Source organism: Carcharhinus amblyrhynchos, chromosome 7, assembly GCF_965287045.1.
Source record: "Carcharhinus amblyrhynchos chromosome 7, sCarAmb.v2.hapA, whole genome shotgun sequence".
Taxonomy (NCBI): Eukaryota; Metazoa; Chordata; class Chondrichthyes; order Carcharhiniformes; family Carcharhinidae; genus Carcharhinus; species Carcharhinus amblyrhynchos.
In genome coordinates, this window is record NC_137330.1 from 110,653,969 (window position 1) to 110,664,522 (window position 10,554).

The 10,554-nt window shown below is 44.3% G+C and overlaps 1 protein-coding gene across 2 annotated transcripts in view; it reads left to right on the forward strand.

The window, feature by feature from the left end:
* fbln7 (fibulin 7) overlaps positions 1 to 10,336 on the forward strand; it is a 41,315-nt gene extending 30,979 nt beyond the window's left edge. For both annotated transcript variants that reach the window (XM_080192946.1, XM_080192947.1), the window contains 3 exons: positions 4,119 to 4,256; positions 5,849 to 5,987; positions 8,056 to 10,336. In XM_080192946.1, the coding sequence (XP_080049072.1) occupies positions 4,119 to 4,256; positions 5,849 to 5,987; positions 8,056 to 8,428 (650 nt within the window). In that variant the 3' untranslated portion in view covers positions 8,429 to 10,336. The remainder of the gene's footprint in view (positions 1 to 4,118; positions 4,257 to 5,848; positions 5,988 to 8,055) is intronic.
* Positions 10,337 to 10,554: the final 218 nt, after the last annotated feature.

Below are 10,554 nucleotides of genomic sequence, written 5' to 3' on the forward strand. Positions count from 1 at the left end.
CACCAGTCAAAGACAAATGACCTAACTATTGGGAGATATGGGGGGATGTCCGAGGTAGATTCTTTACTCAGAGACTGGTTGGGGTGTGGAATGCACTGCCTGCTGTTATAGTGGAATCAGACACTTTAGGAACTTTCCAGCAGTTATTGGATAGGCACATGGAGCACACCAGAATGATAGGGAGTGGGATAGCTTGATCTTGGGGTTGGACATAGCTCGGCACAACATCGAGGACCGAAGGGCCTGTACTGTGCTGTACTGTTCTATGTTTCTATGTTCTATTCTAATCCATTTTCCAGCATTTGGCCATAGCCTTGTATGCCAAATGCACATCTAAATCCTTCTTAAATGTTATGAGGGTCTGTGCCTCCATCACCCTTTCAGGCAGTGAGTTCCAGAAGCCCATCACCTTTTGAGTGAAAAAGCTTTTCCTCACATCCCCTCTAAACCTCCTGCCTCTTGCCTTAAATCTATGGCCCCCTAGTGATTGATCCTTCCACCATGGGAAAGCTTTCTTCCTGTTTACTCTCTGTGCCCCTCATAATTTTATATATCTCAGCCATGTTCCCCCCTCAGCCTCCTCCGCTCCAAGGAAAAGAACTGGAGTCTGCCCAATCCTCTTCATAACTTTAACTCTCCAACCCAGGAACATCTGGTAAATCTCCTCTACACCCTTTCCAATGCTATCACATCCCTCCTGTAATGTGGATTCCAGAACTGCACACAATACTCTAGCTGTGACCTAACCAAAGTTTCATACAGTTCCAGCATAACCTCCCTTCCTGAATTCCTCCAGCATTTTGGCTCCCTCTCTTTTTGAAAACCTTTCTCTTTTTTGACAACATGTCCTGTTTTCTTCCCTCAATAATTTTTCCAGCGTTTCCCGCATCTCTCCTTGTTGGTTTTTGCTATTTTCGTAGAATCATAGAATCCTACAGTGCAGATGGAGGCCATTCAGCCTGACCACAATACCATCCAGGCCCTAGCCCCGTAGCCCCAAACATTTACTCTAACTAATCCCCTGGACACTAAGAGGCAATTTATCACGGCCAATCCATCTGATCCACACATCTTTGGGCTGTGGGAGGAAACTGGAACATCCAGAGGAAACCCACACAGACTTGGAGAGAATGTACAAACCCCACACAGACAGTGACCCAAGCCAGGAATTGAACGCAGGTCCAAGAACAAAGAACAAAATCAGCCCAGGAAACAGGCCCTTCGGCCCAACGAGCCCGCGCCGCCATCTCAACACCACCAGTCCCCCTCTCCACCCACGACCCCTGTCTAATGTTTTATGGCCATCCAGATTGAGGGAATCTGATTTAGGGACAATTTATTCCTGCCAATAAGCCTAACAGCACACCTCTGGGGTGTGGGAGGAAACTGGAGCACCCGGAGAAAACCCACGCAAGCACGGGGAGAATGCGCAAACTCCCACAGACACTGGCCCAAATCCATGTGTCTGCACAGCAAACAGTGATAGTCACTGAGCTGTCATCTTGCCCAGTATCTGGTCCAGTTTAGGCACACACTAACGACATGAAGCACAAGGCCAATCTCGAACAACCAAGAGCAGCCCCAGTACGACCCATCGCGTGTATGCCCCTCGTTGGACACGAGGTCCCTGGTGCTGTGAGGCCAGTAAGAAGTCTGACAACAACAGGTTTAAGTCCAACCGATTTTATTTGATAGTAAACTCACAAGCTTTCGGGGTTTGTCCCTTCGTCAGGTGAATGGAGAGTGCTAACCACTGTGCCACTGTGCCGCTAGCTCATTTTATTCCCAGCTCAGCTCTGAGATTTATTTCTGTAAACCAGCAAAGAAAGTAGAGTGCCTTGAAAGTGCAACATAAACCCAAAAGGAAAGGAGCTTTTGTTTTGTACTTCAATTCATTCATGAGATGTGTGCATTGATGGTGAGGCAGGTATTTATTGCCCATCCCTAATTGATTTTGAGTAGGTAGGAGTGAGCTGTATAAGCAACCGCTATCTCAGAATCCTACACCAAGCATGTCATTCGAAGGAGAATTGGAAAGCACTCTCCAATGGGTCTTCAGGATGATCATGGCTGGAGAGTAGAAAGTGGGTTTAAGTCAAGCAGAGACAAGGACATGCCATGGATCCTGCAGGGTTGATTTGTGATAAAAATTTACTAATACTTGTGATTGCAGCAAAGAATTCCTCTGTGGTATAATAGTCCTTCAAGGGGTGGTTCTTTGAAAGGGTCATGTGAGCCACTGGTCCAATTGGGAGCCAAGTTGGGGACTCACTCAGACTTGCCTGGTCTTGTCCCAGGAGTTGGAGTTTTGGGCCTGTAGAGACAAGACATTTTTCTTTGTAATGTGCATAGTTATTCTAATCATAAACCTTTGTTAGCTCACTGACCAGAATTCGAACCTTACCTCATAATAATACACCCTCATAAATACTACGTTGATGATAAGCCTGACTGCACAGGGCCGAGAGCTGCAGGTTCTATCATGGATAGAATTACGCAATTTGACAGAATATTGTCCGCCAGGCTGTCCTCTGATCCTGGTTCCTCCCACTTTTGACAGACCTCAAATAGAATCAACTGGAAGCCTCCAATAAAGCCATAATGCATTTGTTCCAGTTGAAGATTATTTACATCACAGGAGACATTGGGCTGGGTCAGTTTAGGCTTCCCCTGTGTCAGTTCTGTACACTGATATAAAATAGAATTAGCTGAAGCCCGGGACAAAAAAGTACGTCAAGGCCTGAGAGAAAGTGGAGCTGAAACTTCTGGCACCAGGGAAAGGGGATTTCAATTATGTGGAGAGATTAGAGAAACTACCTATTTAGACCAGAGAAGGTGAAAGTGAAATTAATCGAAGCATCCGAAATCATGAAGGATTATCATTCCATTCATAAGTAAGGAGAAACCGTTCCCTGCAGCAGAAGGGCTGTTTCCATGGGGCATAAATTTAGGATAATTAGCAAAGGACTCATGGTTAGCTGAGAATATCTTTTACACAGTGAGCTGAAATGCACTGCCTGGAATGGAAGCAGCAACTTTCTAAAGAGAAGAAAATAGATATTTGAATAAGAATATTTGAAATGAGACGAAATGAACAGCTCTTTCAAAGAGCTAGCACAGGTACAATGGGCTGAATGTCTCTCCCTGTGCTGTGCCATTCTATGATCGTGTGTGGCTCCATATCTTCTCAGATTGGGAACCATATGTGCTGTTGGAGGAATACTCGTGAGGGCAGGAAATTGGGAAGGATCAGCCTGCAAGTCTGCAATGTGCGCCTTCTTACCAACTGCCAATCTGACAAGATTTAATTTGTAAAGCGTGTCCTGCAGGCCCGTTCTCTGTTGTACCCTATGTTACGATGCAGCGGTTAATCCCCTTTACCTCACTTCATAATCTGTTAAAGTGTTTGGGAAGGTGTTAACTGTTCTTCATTAACATTTAGAGGTTCACTAACAGAAAGAGCTGACACTCACTTCAAGTGAATAATTAACAAAGTATTGTTTATCCAACTGGGAACTTTAACTAAACAAATAACATATCAATTGAAGTAAGGTTCAACTGAAACACTGTTCAAATAAATACAAGGGCCATTCATTACCAAAAAAAAATTAACTTAGTCGCTCTCAAAAAATATACAAACAGGTTTTGTGGCTTTGGAAAAACCTTTGGAGTCCTTTGGTCAATGTTGCAATTGGTAAACTCTTTTTGATTTGGTACTCTTCTGCAGATAATAGTTCTCTTAAGAGATATTTTAAGTTGGCAGAGAGCCGTGCTTGCCCTCTCTGTGTTGAGAGGTGGTGGCGTTTCAGTTCCACTCCCCTTGCAGTCCCATTTTTTATAACTCTAATGACCTGTACACTTTTCCCCACCAGGATTGGTCTGATGGTGTCAACAACAGCCAATTCAAATTTGATAGGTTCCTGATCACTGACTGTCTTCTTTAAATTGATAGGCTATCAACATACAAAAGCCTGTTGCTTGGTCCTCATTACAAATGTTGCAATCTGTGTACCCAGTATTTTAAATATTCAAGCACTGAACATAAAACCAGCTTTTAGAGGGACAAAATCAACTTCACAGCATCTGTATTCAGGAAATATTTTAATTCTTCCACACAGATGTAGATGAGTGTGAGGTTTTCCAACTGGGAGGACTTGCCAGACTCTGTATGCACACCTGCGTTAACATCCCTGGGTCCTATCGCTGTACCTGTCCTCCCGCATACAAACTTCTCGATGATGGCAGGAGCTGTGATGGTAAGTGTTTTCCCCCCCACTATTGTACGGAAGCTATGAGTGGAGTTTTGGTTTGGTAACCCATTCCTGAGAAATAGGTGTGGCCGGCAAGGTAAATCATTTATTGCCCAACTTTAGTTGTCCTTCAAGAGTGAACCACCTTCTTAAACTGTATGAGGTGATGGTTAGAAAGTCAGATCTGATTCAGCGATGGTGAAGAGATGGCAGTCTACTGGTATATTAACCATATCTTGACAAAAGTTATTGGCTAGAACTTTTGGAATGGTGGGGTTACCCTTCTTGCCACCCAGAAAGACGGTAGCTAACACATCCCTGCCATAAATCCAACATCCCTGTCCAAAGATGTTAGGGCTAGGTTGATTGGCCATGCTAAATTGCTCCTTGGTGTCAGGGAGATTAGCAGGGTAAATATTTGGGGTTATGGGGATAGAGCCTGGGTGGGATTATAGTCAGTGCAGGCTTGATGGGCCAAATGGCCTCCTTCTGCACTGTAGGTATTCTATGATACTGCCTGTCCCACACCCATTTAACACTCCAACAAGTGTTAATTAGCTGGAGGCGGGAGATGGCACGTCTGTCATATGAGGAGAGACTAAGTTGGTTAGGATTGTTTTCATTGGAGTTTAGAAGAGTAAGAGGGGATGTCATGGAAACTTATAAAATTCTAACATGATTGGACAGGGTAGATTCAGAAAGAATGTTCCCAATGGTGGGTCATAGTTTGAGGATAAGGGGTAAACCTTTTAAGACTGAGGTGAGGAGAGATTTCTTCACCCAGAGGGTGGTGAATGTGTGGAACTCACTGCCACAGAATGTAGCTGAGGCCAAAACATTGTCTGATTTCAAGAAGAAATCAGGTAATCAAGGGATGTGAGAACAGCTTCTTCCCTGCTGTTATCAAACTTTTGAATGGACCTACCTTATGTTTAGCACCCTCTCCTTTCCTTCTTCTCCGTGTATTGGTATACCTTGTCTGATAGCTCGCAAGAAGCAATACTTTTCACTGCATGCCAATACATGTGACAATAATAATTCAAATCAAATCAAAATATCCCATAGTCCTTCAAACCCTTATTAAGTAAAGATCTGTCCACCTCTTCCTTAAATTTACTCAATGTCCCAACATCCACCACTCTGGGGTAGTGAATTCTACAGACTCACAACCCTTTGAGAGAAGTAATTTCTCCTCATCTCTGATTTAAATCCTTATCCTAAAACCATGACCTATTGTTCTAGATTGCCCCGCAAGTGGAAACATCCTCTCCATGTCTGCTTTGTCAATCCGCCCTATCATTTTGTACACCTGAATTAGATTTCCTCTCATTCTTCCAAACTCCAGCGAGGATAGGCCTAAACTGCCCAAAAGACTGTGGAATCAATCTAGTGAATTTCCTCTGAACCACCCCCAATGCAACTACATCCTCCCTCAAGTAAGGGAACCAAAACTGTACACTGTACTCTAAGTGCAGTCTGACTAACGTTTTGTACCGTAGCAGCAACACTTCCCTACTTTATATTCTATTCCTTTAACAATAAATGCCAAGATTCCATTTGCATGTCCTCATGTTTTACACATGATCTGATTTTTCCAGATATAGATGAGTGTACAACATCACAACACAACTGCACAGGAGCGGAGACTTGTATCAACATAAGAGGCGGATTTCAGTGTGTTAATCCACAGTGCCCAGAACCTCATGCAAATGTCAGCTATGTTAAAACATCACCATTGTAAGTAAAACCAAACCTGTACATGGAATAATCCACATCAGTTTTGCCTCAAAATCCAAAGGCTCAGGCTCTAGTCTGGCAGCTAAGGCACATAATGTGTGCTGTTACCACTGTAAAATGCTCTTTTGGAGAGTCAGTGCAGTTTTGATGGGCCGAATGGCCTCCATCTGCATTGTCAGGATTCCATGGTGTTGAACAAGATGAAATACTGTGAGATCATGGAATCCCTACAGTGCAGAAGGAGGCCATTCAGCCCATCAAGGCTGCACCGACAACAATCCCACTTAGGCCCTAGCCCTGTAACTCCACGTATTTGCCCTGCCAGTCCCCCCAACACTGAAGGGCAATTTAGCATGGCCAATAACCCACACATTTTTGGGTGTGGGAGGAAGCTGGAGCATCCAGAGGAAACCCATGCAGACATGGTGAGTATGTGCAAACTCCACACAGACCCAAGCCGGGACGTGAACCCATGTCCCTGGTGCTTTGAGACAGCAGTACTAACCACTGTGCCATGGCGCCACCCAGTGGTCAATTAAATGATCAGGTGGTGCTACTGACCCTGCTTCAGAGTAATGGCCATCAAACAGATGGGTATGATTTATGGCTTGGCTGACATTAGATGAATGTTGAACAAATTTACGGGGTGTTGGATAACGGGAGGAAATCCTACTTCAGACGCCTTCCCCAATTCCTGACACACATGTCTGACCAGAGCGACAGCAATCGCTGTGGTACATTAATCCATAATCTAAACCCACCTAACTAAACTTGGGGGTGATGTTAGAGCAGCTCGCGAATAATACACTGGAAATTTAGTTATTACTAAATAACTTTACTGCATATGTATGTGTTGTCAAGCAAAAGAATGGAATGAAAACGTGTGGTACATTGAACATAAACAGGAACTAATTGACACAAACATTCACAAATTCATGGAAAGAACTCACATTATAAAGGGCCTTTCATGGTCTCTGGACGGCATGAAATCCATCGCCATTATTAAGTTATTTTGAAATCTAGGAGAAGGATTCCACAATGTACTCAGCATTTATGATGTGGATATGCCGGCGTTGGACTGGCGTAAACACAGTAAAAAGTCTGACAACACCAGGTTTTAGTCCAACCTATTTATTTGATAATATAATTTGATAAAACCTGGTGTTGTCAGACTTTTTACTGTGTTTACGCCAGTCCAACGCCGGCATACCCACATCATGACTACTATCGACACCACAAACTGCCGGATTATTATCAAATAAATAGGTTGGACTAAAACCTAGTGTTGTCAGACTTTTTACTCAGCATTTATATCAGAGATACATTAGAAACTGGATTGACATGGTCAGAGAAATAGAAGGTAATGCTGATGGTGTGAGACAAACATAGAGTGGGAGAAATCTCATATAGACCATTAAAAGAGGCTCTGGCCTAGTGATATTGTCACTAGACTATTAATCTCGAACCTCAGCTGATGTTCTGGGGACCTGGGTGCAAATCCTGCCATGGCAGATGGTGGAATTTGAATTCAATGAAAAATATCTGATGTTAAGAATCTACTGATGACTGTGAAACCATTGTTGATTGTCAGAAAAGCCCATCCTGTTCACTCATGTCCTTTAGGGAAGGAAATCTGCTGGCCTACATGTGACTCCAGCAATGTGGTTGACACTCAACTGCCCTCTGAAATGGCCTAGTAAGAAGTCTGACAGCATCAAGTTAAAGTCCAACAGGTTTATTTGAAATCACAAGCTTTTGGAACACTGCTCCTTTATTAGAACACCTAACAAAAGCTCATGATGCCAAATAAATCTGTTGAACTTTAGCCTGGTGTTGTGAGACTTCTTACTGTGCTCACCCCAGTCCAACACCAGCATCTCCACATCGTGAAATGGCCTAGGAAGCCATTCAGTTCAAGAGTGACTTGGGATGGGCAATAAATGCTGGCCAGCCAGCATTGCCCATGTCCCATGAATGAGTTTTAAAAAAATCAATCGATTGAGCAAATGATCTGTTTCTGCATATTTTTCACAAAGGTCAGTGTATCTTCTGATTTTCTTGTTTCTAGTCAATGTGAACGTCACCCTTGTCCTATGAACAGCAAATCCTGCCATCATGCCGCAAAGACCATCTCCTTCCATTACCTATCCTTGCCCTCCAAACTGAAGCCTCCGGTCACCCTGTTCCGCATGGCCACAGCTGCTGCTCCAGGAAGGCCCGGTCCAGACAACTTGCGGTTTGGCATTGCGGGAGGAAGCAACCAGGGGCAGTTTGTGCTCCAACGTTCCGACAGGCAGACGGGAGAGCTGATTCTCGTTCAGCCTCTGGAAGGACCTAGCACGGTGGAAGTGGATGTGGACATGTCGGAGTACCTGGACCGCACTTTCCAGGCCAAGCATGTGTCAAAGGTCACACTCTTCGTCTCGGCCAACAGATTTTGAGAAAATATTCAGGGACCGCAGATTCTTGGCTCGTGTGGTTCATTTGGATTGTGACTTTTATTGTGGGAAATAATGGATTGGCAGCCAGAGACAAGGATCAGAGTCCAAATGCCACAATATAAAGGTCAAAAAGTGTTAGCATGTCCAGTTTGGACTGAATCCTTTCCTGTTACTCTTTCATTGTATAATCAGTGTTCTGATCAGCTGACTTCACCGGATTATGTCATTATAGATAGCCCAAGTCTTTAATAATTTGTGTAAGTCTGCCTGATTACTATCCGTTGCTTGTTTACCATAGATCTGAATGTTTCCAGTTTGCCAGGGGCCAAATCTTTCCAAAAACGGCACTATGTTGTTCCCAGATAATTATTGTGTTTCTCTGCAGAGAAACTGGTCGATTTTCTCTCCAGATCTTATGACGCTGTGCCAAAAAACATCAAGCAGGTACGTGTCACACCCTCATATGGAAGACACCGGCAGCACCTGGCTGCATGGAAATTGGGGTGCCATTGCTAAAGGGCATCCCCATCCTAACCTGAGTAAACCTCCCTATTAACCCACCATGGAGGTGTCAGGGGCCCTCCTCCCCATCACTGCAGCCCCCCGATCATTGGCCCCTTCTGACTCCCCCAACCCAATCATCGGCTCTTTCATCCGTTCCCTTAACATCAGTCCCTTCTTCCCCCGTACCAATCATCGGCACCTACTGCCCCCACTATTCCCCTCCAATCTCATGTTCTCCCCACCCATAGTCTGAGCTGGCACCCACCTTCATCATCCCTCTACGGGCATTGCCACGATCTCAAGCTCCTCTGTCTGCTCATGACCACCACCACCACATTGAAATGAATCCGCCCAAGAGGCTTCTACTGGGCCCACCCCTTTGGCACAGTGCCAAGCTAGCAATGTCAACCGCTGCCAAGGGGCAGTGCCAGTGGGCATTGGAAGGACACTGCCATGCCCCTCCCTCTCTTTACGATGCTGGAGAGACCCCCATGGCAGGTCCACATCTGAGTGAACCTGTTGTAAATGGTGCTGACATGCCATCACGCCTGTGCCTACTGAATATCCAATGATAGGGAAGTCCTGGAGAGAGTACTCATTAATGACATACTAATGCATTAACATGAGTTCTCAGTGATCCTGCCGCATGTTCCACCCCACTCCATCAGCAAGGGGCTGGGGAGATCAGAACTCAGAAACTCACCGGCACCAATTGTGCTCTCCAGATTTTGAGTGCGTGCCACCACTCCCGCAGACGGAGAGTGCGGGCTCAAAACCACCCTCCACGTTCACCACGGATCGCGTGTTTGCCATCCACCCTATTTACCTGGAATCTCCATCAATCAATTGGAATATATTCTGAAAGGAAAGAAGGTCACCACTCAACCAAGTGCTTTATGCACAGCAACCAAACCTTGGCCTGATATTTACTCTTACAGGCGGTTCCAATAAGGCGATTTTTCTTTAACCTTGGGCTGTTTGCTACAAACAAGTTAATCTATTATTGTGTACCGTACAACACAATGCTGCCATTAATCTCCCTCAAGTACTTCCTAAAAGCAAGGTACAAGGAAAAATATAATCACGACTTCCGAACAAGATGTGTTCTTTGTTTAGATGGGAAAAGAAAAATGACCCATTGACCATCACTAAATCGCCTGCCTTTATTAGAACAGTATAACAATATAATGGTCTGATGCTATTAGTTTTCTTATTATATTTTCAAGAGCTGGTAGCTGCAAGTTATTTATGGGATCATAGCTTTGCACAGGAAGTTCTAAACAGATTTTTTAAATAGAAGTTCTTCAATCCTGTGCCAAGCATTGTTTATTCCAATTGTCTTAAATAAAAAAATTTCACACTACACTTGGTGTTGTATCACGCTGTTGCCTGAACAATAAACACTTGCAGTCCCACCCTTATCACTTTGATTGTATCTTTATTAAGCACACAAGCCAGGAATCTCCTCTCCTCATCCACCATTGTTGGAAAAGCAGCCAATGTTATGGTGGTCAATGGAATAATTTCTAGAAAATACCTGGCGATATGTGACAACCATTTCGGCCAAAGACCACAAAGGTTTTATCACACTGTGCCTGGGTCAAAACAAAACAATAAATATC